Source organism: Misgurnus anguillicaudatus, chromosome 20 (assembly GCF_027580225.2).
Source record: "Misgurnus anguillicaudatus chromosome 20, ASM2758022v2, whole genome shotgun sequence".
Lineage (NCBI taxonomy): Eukaryota > Metazoa > Chordata > Actinopteri > Cypriniformes > Cobitidae > Misgurnus > Misgurnus anguillicaudatus.
This window is the reverse complement of record NC_073356.2, coordinates 3,047,214-3,073,425: the sequence shown is the minus strand read 5'-3', so window position 1 is coordinate 3,073,425 and position 26,212 is coordinate 3,047,214. Positions and strand designations below refer to the sequence as shown.

The following is a 26,212-nucleotide window of genomic DNA, read 5'->3' as shown; positions in this document are numbered from 1 at the left end:
AGATGGGGGGGAAACGAGTCCAACTGCTGTAATTTACATCTTGCAAAGATATCTGACTGTAGGCTGAGCTACAAAGCTTGTGTCTGTCATGGAGACTTCAGAGTTCATACTGAATTCCTCTGCAAGATCAAACATGCCAATGTTACCCATCATCTGAGACAACACCTGCTCAACATGTTGTAAAACTTCCTGTTAGCATTGCTAAACTTCCTGTGGGCATGTGAAAAAATGTATTAAGCACCATATAGCAGGACCGATGCTTTAACACGCAGTAAGATTTACAGAAATTGTACAGCTTTTACACAATCAATGTCCTCAAATTAAACCAAAAACTGACAAAACTGTACAAGGCCCCTTCAAGTGGGACTCTTAAAGGAATAGTCTACTCAATTTCAATATTAAAATATGTTATTACCTTAACTAAGAATTGTTGATACATCCCTCTATCATCTGTGTGCGTGCACGTAAGCGCTGGAGCGCGCTGCGACGCTTCGATAGCATTTAGCTTAGCCCCATTCATTCAATGCTACCATTTAGAGATAAAGTTAGAAGTGACCAAACACATCAAAGTTTTTCCTATTTAAGACGAGTAGTTATACGAGCAAGTTTGGTGGTACAAAATAAAACGTAGCACTTTTCTAAGCGGATTTAAAAGAGGAACTATATTTTATGGCGTAATAGCACTTTTGTGAGTACTTCGACTCGGCGCAGTAACACCCTCCCTCTCCCATTATGAGATGGAGAAGGGGAGCGGACTTTTCAGGCGAGTCGAAGTACTCCCAAAAGTGCTATTACGCCATAAAATATAGTTCCTCTTTTAAATCCGTTTAGAAAAGCGCTGCGTTTTATTTTATACCATTTTAGCGACTAGCTGTGTCGTGTCGTCCTCTTACCTCAGTCAAGATGTAATGTTAATGCTTGTATGGCTCTCTGGCTGTTGACATTTGATGTTTAAATATGAGATGATAACCCTTTGAACTTGTGACGGTGCTGTACATTTTACACTGTATTTCCGAAAATCACGGCATCCTTTCAAACCATAGTGCCTTAGTGATGTGAGGTGTGGTCGGCTTCACAGGACCAACGGGATCGGCGGGTTACCGTGCATTGCGCAAATCAGCTGGTTGCCAGGTGCGTGGACTTATCAGTTTGTTTTTGAATTATGCATGGTAATGTTACTGATGTCATACGCCGGCCTGCGTAGCTCAACACGATGTCAAACACGCATCTCCAGACCCAGTCTTTACTACCACAGGCGCTTGTAACGCTAACCAGACATCCAAATGCCGCCATAACCACAATAAATAAATAAAAAACACACATGATCATCGTTTTCGTGATCGTTCATCGATACCACGTTCGAGTACTCAAACAATCGAGTACTCGTGCCCATCCCTAACACGTGCACCGTCAGATTTTTGTAACCGTGCGTACTTTGTGCACATAGGTCATGTATGCGTCTCCAGGAGAATCAAAATTTGTTGCAATGCACATGTCAAATGTCTGTGTAGACGTAGGAGTCAAATAAACTTTGCAAGACTGTGCACGTATGTTCACATAGATGTAAAAAACTATAAAAAGACTATACTCTGTGCGTTACCTGTAAATCTGTGTGAATACTGCTGTTTACCTGGGAGACGCTACAGTGCATGCTTCCTGTTAAGGCCAGTATGGTAAGGGGGCGGGACGTTCTAAGCAAATTAACAATTTTGGAAAATGAAGTTTGAGAACCACACAATTATTAATTTTCAAAAGTCTGCTGCTTCAGTGGTTTGAGATATTTTGTCTGGATGTAACAAAAACAAATATGCATAATACATGAAAAATAATGTTTAGTGTTGTAGTAGTGTTTTTGAACAATCAACCATGAAAAGTACACACACAGATACAAAATCAAGATTTTGAGGCATAAGAGCCGGAATTGTCACTCTCCAAAAAGAGATGCATGGCTTACCTTTTAATCATATCAAATGGTTTCACTAAAATCATATAGAAAATGCACTTTCTCTTACATAGACAACCACATTAACAGCCTGGATTCAGTCATCAGAGGTCTGTTCACTACTTAAGGAAATTGCTTTGACCTACATCCAGCGCAAACAGCATAAAATACAGGAGAAAACAACACCAGAAATAGCAAATAACAAAAATTATAATTCGATAGTCTCTTTCAAGTGTTCTGTGTGCCAGCTGAACATGGAGGTCATTTCAAGCACGTAAGGCTAATTTGAGCTATGAATTGCTCTTCAACAACCTCAAAGCTCCCATCGTCAGGTTGCCATAGCTACTTTGAGGTCAGACGTGCTGCCGAGTTGCAAATCATCACTCCTATTTACTGCAGACACCCACCTGACACCTGTATACCACTGAAACACATCCCAGCAGGAGTCCAGAGACTGGAGAACACCAAACCAAAGGACTCGAAATGATTCAGGAGATTGAGAAACACAGATCATCCTCAGCACTAAAGAAAACAACAGATTCTTTACCTTGCTGATGTGAAACTCCAGACGTCGCATGTATCGCTCTATGGTCTTAATTTGCTGTCAAAGAAAAGACAAAAAATATGAGATACTTATTAATAATTCATTTATAAATGATTAAATGTAAGTTAAATGTCTATAATTTTAAAAACACAAGCTGATGCAACCATTAGACTGTTGCAATAACAAATCGCTGCTGTAGGACAACCCATCATTAATGCAATAGAGCAGTGTTTCCCAACCCTGGTCCTCGGGCACCCCCTCCCAGTAAGTTTTAGATGTCTCCTTATTAAACACACCTGATTTAATTCATCAGCTTGTTAGGGACACGTCTTTACCATTTTGGAAGGAGGTTGATGAGTCGAATCAGGTGTTTTAAATAAGGAGACATCTAAAACTTTCTGGGAGGGGGTGCCCGAGGACCAGGGTTGGGAAACACTGCAATAGAGGGTATGCACATGACATCACCGTCGGCGAGAGGGACTGCGGTTACACCCACTGAGTGGCAAAAGACAGAGCGGCAGCATTTAAGTACATCGTGACATTAGCAAAAACACGGTGGAAAAGCGTCGAAATGAGAAACAGCTGTTGTTCGATAGACTGTACTAACAGATTTACAAGAATTCAGAGCTATCGTTTTACAGACTGACAAAAAACACAGAAAGGAGAAATAAATTGATTGTTCATGCCAACGTCCACAGACCACATGTGGGTTGATAAGTTGCTAGGGTCACTATCAAGCAGAGGTTTTAATTTCAACTTAAAAGGATTTTTCAAGTATTTTATCCATTGTTGTATTTTATGCCAAAGCATATTATCCTAACTTTTATTCTATTACATTTCATAAATACACGTGTTTGTTTTACATTTAATATTTAAGAACATTAATGTACTTTAACTCAAGTAAAACTACACAACTTAAATGTAATTAGGTATTAAATACATTTTAATATGCAATATTAAAGAATACACAGTATGATTATATGCTTTAGAATGTAGTGAAGTAAAATTTTTCCCAAGACAAACACCCTAATAAAGCACAGATGCTTGGAAAATGTAACTAATGTAAGTATTGTCCATCTCTGCTATCCAACTAAATTCAATTTAAGCTGATAATAGTCAGTTTTACTGGCATTTTCGCAGCAGCCTCTATGAAAACCAGCCATTTTGTTGCACGTTTTGCCATTCAACCAGGCGAGCTCTCGCGTGGTCACTTGGAAAAGTGACGTCAATGCATACCCTCTATAAGAAACATGCAATTATAAACAAGTTTTTAAACAGCTTAAGACAAGTAAACTTGGGTTAAGAAGGACCCTATGACCCTACCTTGTCCAGATCATACAGCACTCCCTAAAAAACAAGAATATGTCAAATCAGTTCTTACATATCAACATTTTATCAAAACATCTGATTTGTATATTATGTTATAAAAAAATAATCTTTTATTTCAACTATACTTTAAAACATTTTCTAATGTAGCATTAAACAATAGCTGCCTTTCATATTTTTAATGCTGCATCCTCCAGAGCTGCATAAATTAAGTAGGGGTGTGAATAGTCACTGGTCTCACGATTCGATTTAATCCGATTATTGTTATCTCGATGTATCACAATGCTTGCATCCTTTTTTACTGCACATTTAGGCTTAATCTGTCTCCCTCACACTTTTACTGTTGCGGCCATAGATATGTATAATAAAGGCTAGATGTGTTAATGGCGGAGTCTCTAACGTCATCACCTGGCGGCCATCTTACCACAGGCAGCTCGCTCACTCATAGCATTGTGTTTTAATGGTGCATGTACTTTTAAATGACCATAACTTGCTTAATTTTCTACCGATTTTCAAGTTTGGTTTCTTACAAACGTTCTTAACGTGGCTATAATTCTGGATGCTTTGCATACAGGGTTCCCACACCTTAGTTAACTTCAAATTCAAGGACCTTTCAAGGATTTTCCAGGTCCAATACCCTCAAATTCAAGGACTAAATGTGGGGACACATTTCAAGTGAGAGAAAGGTTACATTGTGTTACCTTTGAGGCTACATTATTACAGTTCCCTTTCGAGGGAACTCGCGCTGCGTCACTGCGGTGACACTTTGGGGACGCCTCCAGGGGAAAGTGCGTCTGAATGTGTATATCAAATTCAATCAATGGTGAGGCTTAACGACAAAGACAGGGTGACGCGGGAGCTAGAAAAGTCCTACACTATCCTACACTACACAGAAAACTTCTTGCATAAAATAGATTCAAGCACTTTCAATGAACTGTACCCAGGGCCTTATATTTTTTTCCCCAGACTCACAAACTTTCAAGGATTTCAAGGACCCGTGGGAACCCTGTGCATACTTAATGAATAATTTTCATGAATCATGTAGTGTCATAGGTACATCTCTGAAGTTTATAACAAACCAAACTGTTTGAAAATCTGTAAAAAATTAAGCAAGCTATGGTCACCCAAAAGTACCTGCACCACCAAACACAATGCTACGAGTGAGCGAGCTGCCTGTGGTAAGATGGCCGCCGAATGCGGACGTTCCACTCAATTGACCAGCAGCGCGGGCGAGACATCTAGCCTTTATTATACATACCTATGGTTGCGGCTCTTTGACCCGCATTAAAACTCTGCTTCTGAGGTGAGCACTTCATTGATATGGTGAATATTTGAGACTCAACGTGACACAACGTGTCGATTGAGCCCTTTACATCCTAAACAACTTTTAACAGTAGTCCAAGTTCAAAAATATAAAATGCGCTTCATTTACACAATCTCCTGCACGCACACACTCACCTCAGAGAGAGAGAAAGAGAGAAAGATACAAAAGATGTGCGAGAAACTGCTTTTAAAATAATCTATTATTAGTTTTTATGCATCGATACAGTAATTGTTTACATTAGCATCGTGATGCATCGAAAAAAAACTATTATATTCATCAGCCCAACCATTAAGGAAAACCATTTAGAAAAGCAACCGTTGAATTTCAAAGTATGTTTACTGTTATTACGCATCATAACAAACAAATGTTTATTTTGTCTGAAAATAGACCATATTAAAGATGTATGCGACTGACAAATGCAAGGACACCGCTTTTGGAATGAGTGCGTGTAGACACCCTGATGATGTCATTTCCTGTCTCACCAGTCTGGAGTTCCTCTTCATGTCCTTCATAAGGGAGGTGAGTTTATCGAGTTCGGTCTGATGCACCTCCAGATACTCACTGACAGAAAGGAAACATGACCACGTCACTATAGATCTGCTCAAATAATGACTGTACAGCCTTTCTGAGAAACAGTGAATCATCTAATAAACATGAACATCGGGAAAAGTAGAAAACTAGAGACGGGAGAAGTGCGAGTCAGAGATACGGCTGTACTCACTCCAGGCCTTGTTTAAGGGCTCCGTAAACATCTTCCACTCTTTTGGGCTGTGGATCTCGCGAGCCGCTGCTGGACTTGTGCCCGGACGAATGGGGCTTCCTGGGCTTTGAGGTGGGCTTCTTCTGCACTGCTGAGTTTCCAATGAAAGAGTTACACCTGAAAACACATAAACCTCATGATGAAAACATGCCAGGGTCACAAGAAATAATGCTTTGCTTGAAAAATAAAGCCTATTTTTAGCTACAGACACATAAAAACTATAACTTGACAGCACCAAAAGTCACTGCTTATTTGCATGGGCTCGGTCACATCGCATTTCATATTAGGGTGAAGCATGACCTGGATCTGTTCTTATGAGCCTCGTCCATGTAATCTCTTTTCTTCATCTTCTGAATGCTAAATCCATCTTTAGTTACCTACTGTAATCCTGCAGCAGTTTGTAGTATATAGCATAATGATAAAGTATGATTGCACGTTGCATAGATGCGTACTACGTAAATAATATGGTTTGCTTTCTAAAGCCTTTAAATGGTTATAATGCCACACATAAAGCAGGAATAATGCTACTAAAGACATTAAAGACTTCTGTCAGAGCACAGGTTGTTTTAAAGGTGCTAAAGAATGCATTGAAATAATCTGTTAAATTGTTCTTTTATATCTACATACAAGGTCTGTAATTTATTAAGTGCAAAAATGATCCAGAGATGGTTTTACATGTCCTTTTACAACCCCAGGATTTGCCTTAAGAATGAAATGGTCTGTTATTGCCCTATTGGAAAGGGTCATGAATAATAATGTTGAGCTCTGCTCTGATTGGCTGTTTCACAGAGAAACTCTTTTAAATAGCTCTGCGTGTGTGTAAACGGACCTTATATGTTTGAGCCTTTACATAGATTGACAGAGATTTTAAGGAATAATCAATTGTTTGGAGATTGTTAATGAACATTTCTGAATGGTAAGTTTGTATGCACATGCAAAACTTAACTGTAACGTCAATAGTAGAACTTCAGCCTAAACGCTTCCATATGGCAAAAAATTGTATTTACTTGACCAAATTTTTTAAAAAATATATGTTAAATACATTTTGTAGAAAGTAAAGCTTAATTAAATTTGAATAATTTGAAAATATTTTTATTTATATTAACATATCTTCCAGGGGCAACAAATAGATTTCTAATTTTACGACCCATATGCCAAAAAATATGTTTTTCCTGGCCAAAAGATAAAAGTTTGTATAAAATGTATAAGTACACTCACCTAAAGGATTATGAGGAACACCACACTAATACTGTGTTTGACCCCCATTCGCCTTCAGAACTGCCTTAATTCTATGTGGCATTGATTCAACAAGGTGCTGAAAGCATTCTTTAGAAATGTTGGCCCATATTGATAGGATAGCATCTTGCAGTTGATGGAGATTTGTGGAATGTACATCCAGGGCACGAAGCTCTCTTTCCACCACATCCCAAAGATGCTCTATTGGGTTGAGATCTGGTGACTGTGAGGTACAATGAACTCATTGTTATGTTCACGAAACCAATTTGAAATGATTTGAGCTTTGTGACATGGTGCATTATCCTGCTGGAAGTAGACATCAGAGGATGGTTAGATGGTGGTCATAAAGGGATAGACATGGTCAAAAACAATGCTCAGGTAGGCCGTGGCATTTAAACAATGCCCAGTTGGCACTAAGTGGCCTAAAGTGTGCCAAGAAAACATCCCCCACATCATTACAGTACCATCACCAGCCTGCACAGTGCTAACGAGGCATGATGGATCCATGTTCTCATTCTGTTTACGACAAATTCTGACTCTACCATCTGAATGTCTCGACAGAAATTGAGACTCATCAAACCAATTCCAATTTTGGTGAGCTTGTGCAAATTGTAGCCTCTTTTTTTCTATTTGTAGTAGAGATGAGTGGTATCCGGTGGGGTCTTCAGCTGTTGTAGCCCATCCGCCTCAAGGTTGTGGGTGTTGTGGCTTCACAAATGCTTTGCTGCATACCTCGGTTGTAACGAGTAGTTATTTCAGTCAAAGTTGCTCTTCTATCAGCTTGAATCAGTCGGCTCATTCTCCTCTGACCACTAGCATCAACAAGGCATTTTCGCCCACAGGACTGCCACATACTGGATGTTTTTCTCTTTCAACACCATTCTTCGTAAACCCTAGAAATGGTTGTGTGTGAAAATCCCAGTAACTGAGCAGATTGTGAAATACTCAGACCGGCTCGTCTGGCACCAACAACCAGGCAATGCCTGAAATTGCTTAAATCATCTTTCTTTCCCATTCTGACATTCAGTTTGGAGTTCAGGAGATTGTCTTGACCAGGACCACACCCCTTAATGCATTAAAGCAACTGCCATGTGATTGGTTGATTAGATAATTGCATTAATGAGAAATTTAACAGGTGTTCCTAAGATTCCTTTAGGTGAGTGTATATTTTTGTAGTTGAAAATATAATTAATTTTAATCCTTTCAAACCTGTTATATTTACAGGTTTGTAACATACAAACAAGTTTCTTCCAATGCAACGTACATATAAATGCTTTAAAATATATTTATTTATAAAATATTTAAAAACCATAAAAAATATATTGGTGAAAAATACATTCTTGTATATTTTGAAATATATATATATATTTTTACCGTATGGGCTAGCATATAGCATTAACTAGCATAAAGCTCTAAACTGAGCAGTCACAACTTTTTGTTTTTAGCATTGTAATTAATTTAATGTCGGGGGCATACATGTTGAGATTGGTCTGTTTTCCAACAGTCTTTTGCATGCACGAGGTTTACACAAAAAGGAGGAAACAATTGTATTTGAGGCTCACGATATGTCATTACCATGTAGAGAACTAGATAAATATAGCTTTACATTATAAGGCACATTTACTATTTGCTCAGTGCTGCTGATGTGACGATCTTCCTCACATCTGATATTATCCTGGATTCTCCTTTTTCTTAACCAAAAATGTCAGTTGGTGGTTTAACATGTCAGAACGTGTCACACGCAGGCAAAGAGCACTGGAGGTTTTACTACAGTAAATCTAGGCCATCATATAGAATGAGCACATGCTGTTGCCTAAGGGTCATCTGCACATTGTCATGCTAACACACACTCCTTACAGTAAAGAAATACAGTAGTTTACCCAAATATGATAATTCATAATGCTATCACAGTCATCAAGACTTGCTATCTTCAGTAGAACAGAAACAAACAACTAATTTTATATTAAAATACAGTCATATCTTCGTATATAGGAATCAACATGGCGAAGCTCCAAAAAGCACATCCATAATTAAAGTACTCCAAATGACTTAATCTGAGATGAAGGCGAGTAAATTATGAATTAACCTTTATATTTTGAGTGATGTTGGGTGAACTATACTTTAATGCACCATTTTATATTCATTTTGCTTTACTGTCTAAATTTTTGCCTGAGACTTGCACAAATGAATTGCACATTTTTTAGACTATTAAGCTTCGTAAAGACTAAGCTCATTTGCTTGAAAATCATTTCATTTCTAGCAACTTGTGAGTATGGACATTTTAAGATAAGGCATTACATAATAGTGTCTCAGATTTAACATTTAGTGGCAGAAGTAGTTGATACTTAAATCGTTCATTTCAATTAATCAATTCAATACTCTGATTCAACATTTCTTTGCTTCACTACTCAAATTTATTACTGCAGTTATATATTAAAAAGTACAGATAAAGGAAAAAAAGTGAGAGCTGTCCGCCTAGGGTTTAAATGGGCTTTAATAACGCCATGTTTAAAATTATGCATATTTATGGTAATTCATACGCTTGTAATCTGCACCCAATTTTTTTAATTTAGCTTAAACAAAAATGTGGACAAAATGTCTGCATTTTATATAAACTACACTGACTAAAGACATGCTTAAGATTTCTAGCTCGTAATGTAGTATAGGATAAAGTCTTTAAACCTCTGACAGCACATGTGACCTCACCGTGAACGTCTCTCCTGCAGGGTGCTGAATCCAGCAAACGACTGACTCCGGATGATTCCATTGGGCCCGCCAGGAGAGTGAATGCCAGCAGCCATGATGTCTGGGAAGCGGGAGGATACTCCTACAGGGGTGAAAAGAGGATTCTGGGTAAGAGAGAGGTCAGTGGTGCAGATGAGAGTGAAGCGCTGCATGTGTCAGAAATAAGTGATTAAGGTTTAAATCAGAACCGCCCTTCAATACATTGTTTGCTTATTGCTTTATTATTTGCAAATGCAGGTAACCGTTTTATAAAATTGCATCCAAATTTGCATGCCTGTATGAAGTATGCAAATTGCAAACTTATACAGTATACAAAATAAGACAACTTTCATATACTGTAGTATGCTTGCCAAAGTTGCTCAGACGCTATACGGTTTCTATTGAAATTTCTAAGTATCCTTATATGTGTGCATTTGAGTGCATGCTTTTGGCCAACATACGCAAGGTAAAAAGTAAATTTTGAATGCATTTTTATGATATATCTAAAGCTTGCATGCAAAAACAAACATTAGAGTATTGCCCAAATGACCGGATATGTTTGTAACGATAGCACGCTAGAACAGAAACAATTAATTTCTATGAATGACTTCACATTGGCCACAGTTATTTGGGTCTCGAAAAGCCAAGGGTTTTTCCACCACCGTCTCGAATTTTCACTTTTTCACCCCATGAATAAACAGTTCAGCCAATGAGATCTGTGCATTATGTCATGTTTCCGGAGCCACTGCCGTTAAAAGATAATTCCGGTATTTAACACTTTGAGTCTCATTTCTGGTTTGTTTTGGATGAACTACAGTGATGGACACAGAAATTTTGACAATTGGTCGTGTCTTGAGTTCTTGACTCGTTTAGAAGCGTCTCCCAACTGATTCAGAACGGGAGTCAATGGCCATGCACAAACATGTCATCAAAACAACACCAAACGCTCATCCTCAAAACTGCGCTACTCACCGAGTGTTTCGTGGTGTTCGTTGATGATTAAAAACAAGTAGTTTAGCGAAATACAGTTTCTGTCGTGTTTTATTTGGCATTTTGTAAAATTCCATTGACTTCTCTTGGAAGACTCATTGCTCGCTGATATATCACTCCGCCGCCGGGAAACAGAAAAGGGTCTGTTTACATGTGGTTGTAGTTTTTTCGCTCGGTTTCTCTCAGAAGAAAAATTTCCCATATTTGTAGGGCTGGACCAGAATATTTGAATATTCGTTCCGTGGGTCGACATTCGATTTTCAGTTTTGAGATTCGAATATATATATAAATATTTTACAGCGTTAATGCAGAGCTTTTGCCAAGCAGGAAGTGCGCTTCACGCTCCCGCTCTATAGGTGGCGCAGTGAGACCAACATCCATAGCCAACAGCCACCATACGGCACCAGTGGAAGAGATCTCCTCGAACGGAAAGCGCGCTTCCTGCTTTGGCATTCACGCTAATAGTGTTGTAAATAACGTTCAGTTTCTTGCAAAAACTGATTGATTTGCTTCACAAGACATCAATATGTCACACGGAGTTATGGGGGACTACTGTTGTATTGGATATATATATGCTTTAGCTCTGTTGACTTGCATGAAGGAGCACTGGGGTTTCTGCAAAATATCTTCTTTATTGTTCTGCTGATGAAAAAAACATATTGGATGGGGTAAGTGTTATAAATAAACTTGATTTTGAAAGTATGCTACCGTTTTATTACAGTTTGTTGGACTACGTTCATTCATGCTTCAGACTCAAATATAGAGCGGAAGTATATACGTGGTTGTGAGGTATCTGAATAAATAGTTCCACTATAGCAAATAACACGGATTGAAATCATACATTGCGCCAATATATTTGTTTTTAATCATCAACAAACACCATGAACCACTCGGTGAGTAGTACAGTTTTGAAAATGAACGTTACGTGTTGTTTTAATGACATGTTTGTGCATGGTCATTGACTTCCATTCTGAAGCAGTCAAGAGACGCCTCCAAACGAGTCAAAAAGTCAAGACACGACCCACCGCCCAAACCCCAGCGTCCATCACCGCAGCCCATCCAAAACAAACCAGAAATGAGACTCAAAGTGCCAAACACCGGAATTATCCTTTAAGGTACATTCACACGAGCATCAGTATTAATGCTTGACTGAGGCGTAAAATGCTGCCTATGCTGCTATATACACATTTTTATGTTCAGTTTTCTGTCCATGCATCTATATATAAGTTTTGTTTAGCTCTCTATGCTGAAGCTTTGTGTGCACTGTGCATGCATTGTCCATTAGCGCCACCTATCATACCGACGTGAAACAGATGAAGGCGAACAATTGTTTCATCTTTGGTGTAAAGGGGCAGTTTTATGGCTATTCATTCCGCTTTTTCGCATCGCACCAATTTGAAACGGCCTTTAGGCTATACAACAAAGGTAGTCAGTTTTATAGCTTGCAAAACGTTTGTATGCTACATTATCATAGCAACTGAGTCATTTAATCTCCCGTGTATACAGTTACTGAAAATAGGACCACAGATTTATAAGACCCCATGTGGTGCACATTTACCGGTTTATAAACTACTCAGTGCCACCTGAGCCCACCACAGTATAAGACTCAGTAATGGGCTCATCGGAACAGAAGGTGGTTTATGAGAGACTCAAGCATCCTCAACATCATCACTCGTTTCAAACAAATGCAATGATCTAGAAATATGAAAAAACTCTGCGTTACAGTAAAGCCTCAAAGACAATTCCTGATCTACTTACAGCTGATCCCATAATGCATCAGAGCACAGCAAAATATGACGACGATTTGGGGGTAATGAGATCAGTGACACGAGGCAAACAATGATTCTGTACATAATATAACCATCACAACACTGTTATCTAGGGCATGAAGAGGAATAAAATCTGGGTTATGCAATATACTGTAGCCATACACATAGATTCCATATAGCCAAGTTTAGTTATGTGTTATGTGTATGAATATCTTTGATGTTATGGCCAGATTAAGGTTGCACTGTAGTGATGAACTGGGTAACCGTACACCTGTGGGTCTTGGCTTCGAGCAGTTTACAAAAGACACATAATTGCGGTTAGAGCTACACAAAGCAATGGGCGCTGAGATGCTTCTTGTTATGCAAGGCAAAGACAAAAGATCTTTGTATGCATGTAGCAAGCTATTTATAGGCACTATAACATTGGCAGCTTTGAGCATGGACTTCTGTACCTTGCATTTTTATTATTTAACCAAAACGTTTGGTTGTTCAGATATACAGCTATACACGCACTTATTTCATACATTCCACCCATTTCAACAAACACTTAATAGACAATAAATAAAATGCATCAAAAATGACAATTGTTAAAGTTTTAATTAGTCACAACTTTGCAAACATAAAAACGATAATTGTGCATGTAGGGTTGCATGTAAAACCTTAAGTCTTTCCTCTTGAGAACGACACCAAATTAACACAAGGAAACATATATCCAATTGCTTAGTAAAGCAAACAATAGGATCTAATTCAGTCTCCCAATGCATCTCAAGAACACAAAGCAATACTGTGGGACCCAATGCATGCTGGGATTGTTCCACTCGTTCTATTCAGGCCTGCCGTCTCGGTTCACAGGCACTCCTTAAGCGCTCTTGATGAGAGATACGTCACCGCCGTCCCTCCGTGCACAACTCCTCATAAGTATTCTGGGTACAGTCACCTGGAACCTTTCCCAAATCTCTTCTCTGTGAGATACGAATCAAAAAGAGAATAAAAGAATGAGGGGGGCTTCAGTAATTTGCCACTTCCAGCAGGGACCGTGTTAGGGGGTCCTGGAGCAAGACTGGTTTAATACAGAATAAAGACTTACTGAACAACTTGTGTGTGTGTGTGCGGACAAAAGTCCTCGTTCCCGCTCAAGCAGTGTCTGGCATTATAAATTATTTTCTGTCTGACACAACACAATGCAAAAATGACAAACGGATGCGTTGAACACAACATGGTGCCTCTCTTCTTGATAAACCCTCAGAGCTTTTACAAAAAACAAACAGTTAGTTTTAAATGTACTACAGTGAAGCTGTGCAGTGCAAGTTGTCTTGCAGGCAGGGAAGAAATGATAATAACCTATATAAGTTACTTCATACAATTTAGAAAGTGGTTGCCCAATCTCATGACAATTCATAACTATTTTAATGAGGTAGCTAATTTGGCACTCGGCAGTTTTTCTAATGTATAATAATGTTCAACTTTGGGTGAAACACTCAGCTCGTCAATGTCACTCTCACTTGGCCGTCCAATCACAGTTCAGGAGGGGCGGGACAAATATCACAACAACCAACTGCCACTTTGTTAAACCACTGATAAACAAAGCAGTATCAGCTCAGCTGAAAAAAAACATGGCAAGTGCCTACAGTCGGCGTCTGCCTGATGATTTTAGCCACGTTTGGGCTCCTGGGCTGGGTTGCCTCTGTTTGGCGTAAGCTCGCTGTGTCATTAGGGCTGTCACAATGATTAAATAATCATCTCATTGCGATTGTTTGACCTCATCACAAAAACTTCAGATCACCGCAATGATTGCACATCTCTCTAAAAACACAAGGGGGAGCTGCAGCCCCTGTATAAACGAGACCGTATAAGATGGTGCTCTTTAACTGACAGCGTAACATGATACATTGCAAAGCCATTCAATACAGTAAAAAAACAGCATTTGAAAAACTGCTGCAAAACTTTAAAGGCTCTCTAAGCGAATCTGCGAGACGTTAGTTATTGTTGACGTTTGAAACTGTTTTCAAACAGACGGAGCGTAGCTAACTCCTCCCCCTCCCTTCCGTGCTTTCATGAACGCGCCCAACCCCCACCCCCAAATCCTTTTTGTCGTTTATTGGCTGGAATACTTTGTTTTGTTTTGTGAGCTAGGTTTGGCCACTTGTTGATATTGCCGTTTGTGAAGCCTGGGCTGTCTACAGCGATCGCGTTTTTTTACAGTTTGATCAGCGGACAGGCAGCAAGCAGATAGTGAGGAGATGTTTCCGGTATGTAACAAAAAAATTTTTATGGTCTAAAACGCTTCAATTCGCTTAGAGCGCCTTTAATAAGCAGGTAAAACATACATTTCCAAAACAGTGATTCCAAATTTAGGGAAGTGACGGATGTTATTCTTAAGGATCTGTAAGGAACTGATTTTTTTACAGCCACTACAGACATGTGGTCCAGTACTAAAATGATCTGGTATAGTCAGTTTATTTTGATTGCATTTTTATTTCAGTTGTTTTTCAGACACTTTGTGTTTATTTCTAATGAAAATTGTTCAGGTTTTGAAAGATATATTCATTAAATTATTACTTTTAAATATGTGTTATGTGTATTAATATTTACTGCCAGGTAAACCTGGCAAAATTATTTAAATAATCACAACAACTGTGTGAAAATGATTTCATGAACAAACAAAAAATTATGAGAATTACATGTCAAGCAATAAAACAGGCAATTAGTCTTCATAATCGTCACAATTTATCAGACTATTAACCGTCAGGGAAATGTCATAATCATGACGGCCCTATGTGTCATATCAAGCACTACGTTAAGAAAGTTTAAGAATGTGTAATTGAGTCATATTTAAAAAAAAAAATCTAAACATAAATGAGACACAAACAGCTGCATTTGTTGGTGTCTCAGTATAGCCATTACATGGTCACGTGAAAAAACACATAACGGTAGGCAATTGTAAAATCAATTGTATTTCTGGAAAGGTTTCCATTTAATTTGCCACATAACACGTGTGCACGTTCACATGCACACACGTCCAAGCAGACACTCGCTGTACACTCGTGTACGTACGCCATCAAACTCAGTCCACTCAGCACATAAACCACAGCATGTTTCCTAATGCCCGAATTAATCATAGTTTCTACAGTAACAACAGACAATGCACAATGTGTTGAGTACAATAACACTGCTATTATAGATTCCCCACCACAGTCCCCCTCCCATCATACAGCTCTGAGGCGCTGTTGTCTTCCTCTGTTTGTTGTTTTCTATGTAGGTAGGAGTTTCAAACTGTCCAGCTACAATCTCAGCAGCTGTCAAATGCTCAGTTTAGCCATTGTCTTGATCCACATTGACCCCTCCCTGGAATAGCCAAAGGAGTTGGCCTTTATACCAGGTCAGAAAACTAATGTTAACCATGCAGCAGTGACTGACTGACCCTGTACTAATCATGTTATACTAAACCAGGGTATATACAGCAATCCTTAAGTTAAATTTACAACTTTTTAATACCTTTAGAATATTTTTTTAAAACCATCACGACACTGAATTGCAAGTGTTAATCAGTGACCTTTCTATTATTTACACATATTTTGACATACATAACATACAAAAAGAATAGACATGGATTAAAGTGAAAAAAATTATTCTGACTGAAATGTTTTTCAGGCCAAGTCATATTCCTTTAACACTTTATGTAGGCGAGACCAATAACATTTTAAGGGGAGATTTTTTGCCATAAATTCCATATTGAAGTCTCCTGTTGCATATATAGGTAGCTGTAGTTTGCAGGGCATTTCAGATGCGAAGGCGAAACAGCTAAATAAATCACTATATAAAAAGAAAACACAAATATCACCACCTTTAATGAATCTTTTATTAATTATTTATTAATTTTAAATGTATTTATTTTAGCATTTACTAATTTTTTTTAATCAAAGTTGAAACTGTTAACATTAGTGAATGCACCATGAACTACCATCAATTACTGTAATGACATAAACAAGAATTCATTAATGCTTATATATTCTATATTTTTCATTGTTTGTTTATGTTATATAATGCATTTACTAATGTGAACAAATACAACTTTTTCATATCATATTATTCAGTACACATAAACGACTAATCCAGGGTCTGTTCTGTTCACACAACAGCTTACAGTCACAGCTATACAAACGTTATGTATGAATATAAACCCTGAACGAGCAACTCGAGTTAAAGTAGTGTACAAATCGCACAGGATGCCTGTAACCATAGAGAATGAAATTGAATGACTGTACTATACCTTTATCAACTAAATATTATGTTACAATAGAGGCAGCGCTGATGTGCTATTTTATGCGCAATGTTTCTGCTGTTTACTTTCTCCTAAGACCTAAATGGTCGTGTTTATATGAGGATATTTGCAAAGACGGGATTTTTGAGGCATATGTGTTATTTTAAGGCCAATTAAGCGGCAAAAATACTTACAACACAAGCTCAATGAGAAACGAATGCGCGGCTTGCGTGCTCCTCTGACACAGAAACAGCGGACGCACTGTTGTATGTGTTTGAATGGCTTAAAATCACTTGTTTTTAAACTGCGGTGCTTAAATATATGGACAAATGTTACGTTTGTGTGACCACACGCAAATGCAACTGCAAGAACCGACAGGTCGATGACATCAAAGTCCCGCGAGAGCATTTCGGAAGCAGTCTCCTCATATGATTCCTCGTCAATCTCTCTGACGGGATTTGGATGTCATCTGCCTCTTGGTTCTTGTGGCGCCACATGAAGTTTACCCACGAGTTCAACATACCCATAGCGGCTAGATCAGCATACCATTAAAAAACGTGACGAGGATGATCACGTACGTGAGAAATCATTTACCTCCAAAATACAGGACAAAATAGTCATACTGCGGAGACACGCAAGTTACCTGGCTGTTTGGGTTTCTTAGCCCCCGAACTGAAAGGCTTGCCAATCTTCATCATTTCGCTATGCCAAGTCATCTCCAGTGGTCTTTTACACCTTTATCGATCTTCAAAACATCGGAGCCTTCCTGCTTTATAAGTTTGACCATGCTAGCTGAAAGTTTTACCTCAGCTTAACGGGATACAGTCAGAAAACCCGGAGTGGATCCGGTGCGTAGTGATTTCAGTACGCTCACAGTGGAAGAGAGGAACGTGATTTGGCTCCACTCCAGGCTTTGATAACATCCCAGAGACGAAAGATCTTTGATTATGTGCCCAGATATGCTAAAGCCCATATTTAAACGAACTAACGCGAACACAGATAGAATTTCAATCAGAATAGGACACCTGATAGTCTGAAAAAATAATACCTAATTTGGAAAAAATAATACCTCTAAGCCGAATTTAACACTTTTAATGGCCTTAAATTTGACAATTTTGATTTATCACTTTTTAATACTTTTTAAAACCCCGCGGACACCCTGTAAACTGTCAAGTTTTTTTACTCTGTTATCACCTTTTTATACTGCCCGCCAATTGTCGGCATGTTTTAAGAAATTAACATCATTTTCAGCTTAAAATACAGACACTACAGCTGTGCGATTTGGGGAAAAATTCTAATTGCGATTAGAACTGTGATTGCGCTTTGATTTGCAAATCAATTTTAAATAGTAGAAAATGTGCTGAATGTGTAATATCATTTCATTCAAGTGAAATTAGCAAACCAGTTAGATGGTATTTCAGTTTGGTTCAAATGCAGAACAAGGCACGTGTGAAAACAAGCGATTGAGACAGGTTTAACGCGACGGTCAAGTTTGAAAACCTTGTCCGGTTTGGGAGACGCGTGTGGAGTCTTGCAATACAAAGCCAGGCGCGAGTATTCAACACTCATTGCGAGACAAAAGGCGTGTGCATCAAGTTTTGTCCATTTAGGAGCAGCCCCCGTTTGGTTGACCGGCCGCACGGAGGCGCGAGTATGAAAAGCATTAATCAACACAAATATTTGAGCACACAAGCTGTGCATGTGCTATTCTTAATTGGGAACAGCGAACATGCACCATAGACACATGGAAAATAGTAGTGAGATAATAATAACAAAAAGCAGAACGTCACAAAAACGGCATACATGATTTTGCTCTGGCACAGAATTGCTTATCTTTCATATCAGCCTTTTGTAATTTGCTAATCACAATGTTACACATCATGATTGCGATTCGAATTTCATTAATTGCTCAGCTGTAATAGACGTTCAGTATACAAAGTGCTTGTTTATGTTTCCTTAAATTTAAAACATTAAACTAGGGGTGTACACGTATTTATACCAAATGTTTTGGTACAGGACTTCCGGTTCGGTACATGTGTACTGAATGCAATCTTTACCAGTAGTTCATTGTATGCTTGCTTACCGTAAAATACGACATCTTGTTTTTCTAATTGTTTGAATTAAAAATTTATATTGAAAATCAAAAATGATTAATTGCTCAGCCCTAGTGTTCACTACTCACTGAATGGGTTAAATGCAAAAGTCCCATCCCATTATGGTTTACCATATGTTGTCAAATAGGTCACTTTCACTTTCTTTCACCTGGGGTGCTTGTTACTATCCACTTACTATTTGTTGTAGTTATTAGGAATATGCTAGCTAATCTCCTTCTGTGTTCCACTCAAAAAAGAAAATCTATTTTTTGGGAATGACATGAGGGTGAGTCAATGATGACAGGATTAATTAATCCATAAATTATCCTATAAGAGCTGCCATAAAATCTGTTTTAAATTACATATTCATTGTGAATTACCATACAGTATAATGGACTGTGCCAGCGTAGATGAACATCAGGCCACTCAATCAATTATGATTTGGTTTCAATTAATAATGATGACTGTTTGCGTCCAAAAGAACAGAAAAAAAACACAAATTAAACATTAAACACAGCTTTTAGCTTTTAAGAAGCTGACAGAACTGATAATGCCAGTAGTGACCTATACTGGAACTAGGGCTGCAGCTATCGATTCTTTTTGTAATCGATTAATCTAGCACTGAATCGATCGATTAATCGAGTAATCGGATACATTTTTTTGTGTGTTTTTAAACAACCAAAACAAATAATGCATAACGAAAATGACTTGGCTGTAAAATGTTCAAGCATTTGGCTTTTATTTCTAAAAAAACCAGAGGTATTTGGCTCCAAGAAATAAGCCTATTTATACACACATGCTGTGCGTGAGGAAGAGTGACACCCCAGTCAGACGTTCAGTTGCTTCATTGCATTTTGGTACTGCAGAAATACATACATTCATTTTCAATAGAACGCTGCATTTGGTTTGCATCACTTGCATTGGGGTGCATTTTAGGTGAAGAATCCGTTCGAAAAATCACATCATCACGTCCCGCTGTATACAGTGAATGCATGCTGAAATAATTATTGCGTGGCTACATAAAAGTTTAAGCATATGTGATGCATTGCGCGATCGGTCTGACTCGCGTGAGAGAGAATAACTTCCTTATGCAAAACTCCAATAAAACAAAGATTATTATTATTAAACAAAATATGTCAGATTACAAGTTGCCCATATATGATTGCACTGTGGTGCCGTTTTTTGGTACACACACCTGTACTGCATGCGTGTGTGTGAACTGTGAAGGGGTTCTTTTTTAATCTATAGCCTACTCTCCTGCAATTGAACGTGAATACGTTTACTACTTAAAAACATCAAAGCTAAACATCATATCTAGTCAAACCGCATAACAACATCGCTACAAATACAGTATGTGATTAAAATCAGCGGAAGCTACGTTACCTTGTTTCATCGACGCTTGGTGAAACAGCAGTGGATGTTTTCAGTTCAGATGCTGAATGTAATGATAATGTAATGATCCCAAACTTTAGACAGTCTCTCTCTGGCGTTTATGGACATATTCGCTCCGCCATTGCGCCAACTAAATTCAAAATGTATCAAGTGCTATGATGTGCTTCCTGAACATTGAACAATGGTCCGTGTGAATCAGATCTCAGCGCGTGTAGTGCGCGTCATAGGAATTTAACGAGGCTTCGAGGCAGAATTTTTGCCTCGAGGAATTTTTTGAATCGAGTAAATCGAGTAACTCGATGAATCGTTTCAGCCCTAACTGGAACCTCATAAGACATTGTTTGATTCATCAGATTAGATCAGATAAGTCAACAGATTCAACTCTGTATGACAGTGTCTGTGTTTGAGACATACAAGATGAGCTGAGGAAATGTCTTATCCCCTCTACTAACTGAACATAACTGCAGTCCAGTTATGCAGTTAAGCATCTCTAAAAAAGTAAAAATGTCCTAGCAACTACTAAAAAACTTTAGTAAACACATGCTAACAACCACCTAGCAACCATATTGCAATGCCTTGGCAACGCACAATAACCCCCACCTTCTATTTTGCTTTTAAAGGGGACATAGCATGAAAATCTTTTTTCATGTTTATGTGCATAATTGGGTCCCCAGTGCTTCTATCGATGTAGAAAATGTGAAAAAGATCAACCCAGTAAACTAGTTTTTGTTAAACCATTCTCTGCAATCATGTGAAAAAATAGCTCATTGAAATTTAGCTACACTATAAAAATTGCTGGGTTATTTTTGACCCATATTGGACAGAACACACTGCTGGGTTGAAATTGACCCAATGCTGGGTTGTTTTAACCCAGCGGCTGGGTTATTATTACCCTATGGTTGCATAACAACAACCCAACACTGGGTCATTTTTCACCCAGCATGATATTAGGCGTTTTCCAAACTATCTGTATCGGCATTCATAATGGCCGATAAATGAATATTAAAAAAAAAATTTGACAGAGTGCTCTGAACAAGTAGCTGCTGTTGGGGTCCAGATTTAGGCGTCTAGCCACTGCCTGAGTCAAGTGAGTTGTTATTTATCAGAACTTAAGAGAATTTGAAGAGTTTCGTTGCAAAAACGAGATAAATCCATTTTTTTTACATTTTTGTCAAAACATGTTTATTATTATGTTATGTTATTTTTTTGTTTTATGGTGCTACTTAGCTGTATTTTTTAAGTTATGAAGGTTTAAATCAAAACAAACCAACTGCAGTTGAATTGATATTAATTGGAATGCACAACCAAAAAACGAGATTTCTGAATAATTAAAAAAACGGTGGTTATCTCGTTTTGCAACAAAACTCTTCATTTGTCTCCAGTCCTATTCAAAGTTATATTTTAGAACAAAGTCTTTCAAAACTGGTAACTTTGATTTGGTTGTTGTTGTTTTTGTGTTTTTGTTCAAAGGCCTTTACGTTTCATATCTTAAGTTTGTATTTTTATACATTTTATTTATCAGAACTTTAATATATTTTGATGTTCCTCTGTTCTGTTGTGACAATAAAAGAAACAAGTTTCTTTTTAAAATGCATTATCATATTAGTTTAGTTAAAACTCATAAATGACTACAAATAACTAATGTTAGTGAAATATTTTAATGTTTTGTTGCGCGTTTCTGAAATAAAAAAAAAGTAAAAAATATCGGCCGATATATCGGAATACCGGATTTTAAAACAAACAAACATTTGTATCGGTTGGGCTCTAATTTGCATTTGAAAGAATACACCCAAAAACGACACATTTTTGCTCACATCTACAAAGTGGCAATTTTAACATGCAAAATAAATGATCTATATGGAATTTGGGCTTAAACTTCACATACGTACTCTGGGGACATCAAAGATTTATTTAACATCTTAAAGTCTTGTGAAATGTCCCCTTTAAAATTAGGTCAGGTTTATGATGGCACTGTCCTGATATTTGCATTGCTTCTGGATTTGCCAAGTTGAATTATTTAATCTCTGCCAAAGTGTAGCAGCTGTATATCAGTAAAGGCCCTGGAGGAGGATAGCATAAGGATTGGGTTTACAAAGCAGATTACATGTCACATCTCACAAAATCAAAGTAAAAAACAGCCATTATCTATAGAAATGTTATACATAACAACATCCTGTGACCTCAATTTAATCAGCCATTAGTATTCATACAAACAAGCATCTTCCTATCAAACCCACCAAACAAACAAACAGCTGGGGAAAAAATAAAAACATCATCTTATGTCTACATGATAAACAGGTTTAATCCTCCTCAAAGCTGAAAGCTATGGAATGTATGAAATAAGCTATAATAGTGGGTACGGGTGGGGGGGGGGTGCTCTCTGTTGCTGGAATCAAATAAACTGTTAATCAAAGGGGATTATGGGATATCACCCCACTGATCAGATTTAAATACACATCATCTGTTCAGGAAGAGAGAGAACACAAAAGAAAGATTTTTAAAGCAAACTTCCGCTTATTCACGCATCAGTCGAGTTTGCTCGGTAAAAGAACAGTCAGCAACCACACAAGATCTGTTCCAAAACCAAAATTACATGCAGACTCGTGATGGCAACATTGTACCAAAATTGTATATCATGTATATCAATACTATTCCTATATCTCAACTGAGGTTGTGGGTTTGGATACACTGATTAAAAAGTAGTACCTTAAATCACTAAAAGGTCGGGTATACTTTCTTTCCACTAGTGATGGGGACGAGACCGCCTATGCCGAGGCAAGACCGCGTCTTTGAAGGGTCAAGACCGAGTGGAGACCGAGTCCGTTGGTTTTCAAATAGAGTCAAGACCGAGTCCTTCAGGAGTAGAGACAGAGTCGAGACCAAGACCATACAAAGCATGTCAGTTTTCATATTCATGATTTAATATCACCCCAGTTAATAATCAACTGTTAGGCCTACAGACTAAGCTAGACTAAGCTAGATTGGGAGTTGTTTAGAGGAGCAGTCTTAATGTCTTAATATGGACTATGCTTTAACTATCATTATTAAAATCCCTACCACATGCATCATCTTCTGCCTATTTTTCTAGAGATAAATAAACGGCTCTGATGGCAGCATCTTTGCATTGCACCATGGGATGTCATTTTCAAATAATGCCCGTCAACATTGCATTTTATTATGATTGTTATGTGTTGTGTGGTTTTTTATATGAACATAAAAAAATGCGTTGGTCTCCAGGACTGTGGTCCGAAATTAGAAGTCATTCTCCTCCCACTGTGGTCCGTCATCGAGTCAAGCCCGAGTATTTGGAGGAACAAGTCTGAGACGAGTCAGAGAAAGCAGAAATCGGTCCCGAGACCGGACTCGAGTACTACATCACTACTTTCCACGTCAGAGTCACCAGTGAACTCTCCAGAATTCATAGTATTCAAAAAACAGTATGACCTACTACTTCCGGCAACATCCCGAATTGTTCATTCGATGGACTCTTTACTATCCCATGAGATCGATGGAGAGGAGTTTTTCCGGGCAAACCTATATTATGCCTACATATAATCTCATAAAACTTCAAAGCATGAAGTAATAATTATTAAGAGTTATGCGGTTGAATCAGTGTTGGCTGACAAAAGAGAGCACAGCTCAGTGGAAACTAAGTGATTATAGTAACAATGACGTTCAGATGTCCTCTCACTGACCGAGCTGATTTGATTTAGCTTCCCTTATGACTGTGACATGGGATGAAACCTCTCATTGGCCCCAGTCACAACCACACAACAAAAGAAGATATAATCCAGATCTCTCAATAGCTCTTTTATCTTTACTTTAACTAAAAGGATAGAAAAATATGAGGAGCTCAGACGCAAAAGCCGCTAAACGCCAGTCTGTCTAAAATGAGATGATGATGATATTAACAAAATGCCCTCGGCACGTATTATACGTTCATTAAATACTTTAGTGTTAAATCCATTTAATCCCAGCTTTAGGTCATTGAGAAATACTGCTTTGTTGGTAGAATCTATTAAGAGTCTGATGAAAAATGATAATTTCCAAGAAACAGGTCAGACACACTTCTGCATCTGAGCTGTTCATATACACGATCTTTCTCTTTAATCCACGTTTCCTTTAGTCCACTTTTCTCTTTCATAAAGGTGACATTTCACAAGACTTTTTAAGATGTAAAATAAGTCTTTAGTGTCCTCAGAGTGCATATGTGAAGTTTTAGCTTAAAATACCCCGAAGAGAATTTATTACAGCATGTTACAATTGCAGGTGTGAGCAAAAATTTGCAGTTTTTGGGTGTGTCCTTTAAAATGCAAATGAGCTGATAAAATGCAAACACTGAATGCCATCTCTCTTTCTCTCTCCGCAGTAACACCCTCCCTCTCCCATTATGAGAGTGAGAAGGGGAGCGGACTTTTCAGGCAAGTCGAAGTACTCCCAAAAGCGCTATCATGCCACAAAACATAGTTCCTCCTCCAAATCCGCCCAAAAAAAGCGCTACATTTCATCCTGCACCACCAAACCCGCTCGCACAACCACTCGTCCCAAATAGGAAAAACGCTGATGTGCTTGGTCACTTCCAACCCCATCTCCGATTGGCACCATTGAATGAATGGGGCCAAGCCAAATGCCATCGAAGCGTCGCAGCGCGCTCCAGCGCTTACGTGCATGCACACAGATAATAGAGGGATGTATCAACAATTCTTAGTTAAGGTAATAACATATTTTTATATTGAAAATGAGTAGACTATTCCTTTAATAAATGTTTTATGTCTCGTGCAATAAAAGCATGTTTGTCATTGTAGAACTTTACTGATTTTGGGAAGTTTTTATTACGCACTGCAGTTGCTCTATGACATGAGATGAAGAGCTAAAGTCTCTAGTTCTTTGTGCTTGTGCATTCAGCAGACAAATACCCATCACCGCCGCCGTGTCTTTCTCATACGCTGCATGGTGTTCAGGATGTCTTGATTTTAAATTATTAAGGAAACTTGTAGTTAGGGCTGCACGATAAATCGCATGTGTTTGTCAGGCGCATCTCGTCAGTAATGCCGGTTCCTTGATTAGTATTAAATCGCCATCAGCTGCTTTCAGATGGAGCCGCATTAACTGCACAGAGCCGTAGAACACGCACAATCGAGACAATTTCGCATTAATTATCGCTGACTTATCGCCTGCGATATGTTCGCGATATGGCCCAGCTTGTCAGGGAACTACGGCTCTGTGTAGTTAATGCCGCGCCATCTGAAAGCAGCTGATGGCGATTTAATACTCATCAAGGAACCGGCATTACTGACGAGATGCGCCTGACAAACACATGCGATTTATCGTGCAGCCCTACTTGTAGTGCTGCATGTTTGCTGCATTTGCGCGTCTCTCACTCTCCGCGGGTTAATCTGATCGGGTCATCCAAGTCACGCTATGACCCCTTTAAAATACCTTTGCTCAGCTAGTCACAGCACGAGACGTATTCATGTCCCTATCAAACAGCGTTTACAAGTTTTGACAGTTTAAACTTTCATTTAACTTGCAGGTGCTCTTGTCCGTACCCAACAAGCGCACAAAGATACAGCCCGTCATTCAGAGAAAAGATCTCTCTCTCGTCTTAAAGCTACAGTAACGTAATTCATCAGTATCGGCCGATCATGACCACAAGAAATTGAGGGTGGGTATTGGCTGGAAAAATCCTAATCGGAGCATCCCTAGTCAATGCAATCTCTTTATTAACATAAAATGATTTACTGCAGAGACCTTTGTCACCCCAAATGTGTCTCCTACAGTGTTTCTAAAAACCTTTCAAAGATTTGCCAAGATACTAAAGTCTGCAGGATTTGTCATGTGTGCCTGTTTT

General features: G+C 38.4%; 1 protein-coding gene across 3 annotated transcripts in view; it reads right to left on the bottom strand.

Annotated features, from left to right (window-relative positions):
- Positions 1 to 26,212, bottom strand: part of ripor2 (RHO family interacting cell polarization regulator 2) — a 74,643-nt gene that overhangs the window by 19,459 nt on the left and 28,972 nt on the right. For all 3 annotated transcript variants that reach the window (XM_073857999.1, XM_055218977.2, XM_073858000.1), the window contains exons 2-6: positions 9,839 to 9,959; positions 5,858 to 6,013; positions 5,619 to 5,697; positions 3,810 to 3,833; positions 2,490 to 2,543 (exon numbers count right to left, since the gene is read on the bottom strand). In XM_073857999.1, coding sequence (XP_073714100.1) covers positions 2,490 to 2,543; positions 3,810 to 3,833; positions 5,619 to 5,697; positions 5,858 to 6,013; positions 9,839 to 9,959 — 434 coding nt within the window. The remainder of the gene's footprint in view (positions 1 to 2,489; positions 2,544 to 3,809; positions 3,834 to 5,618; positions 5,698 to 5,857; positions 6,014 to 9,838; positions 9,960 to 26,212) is intronic.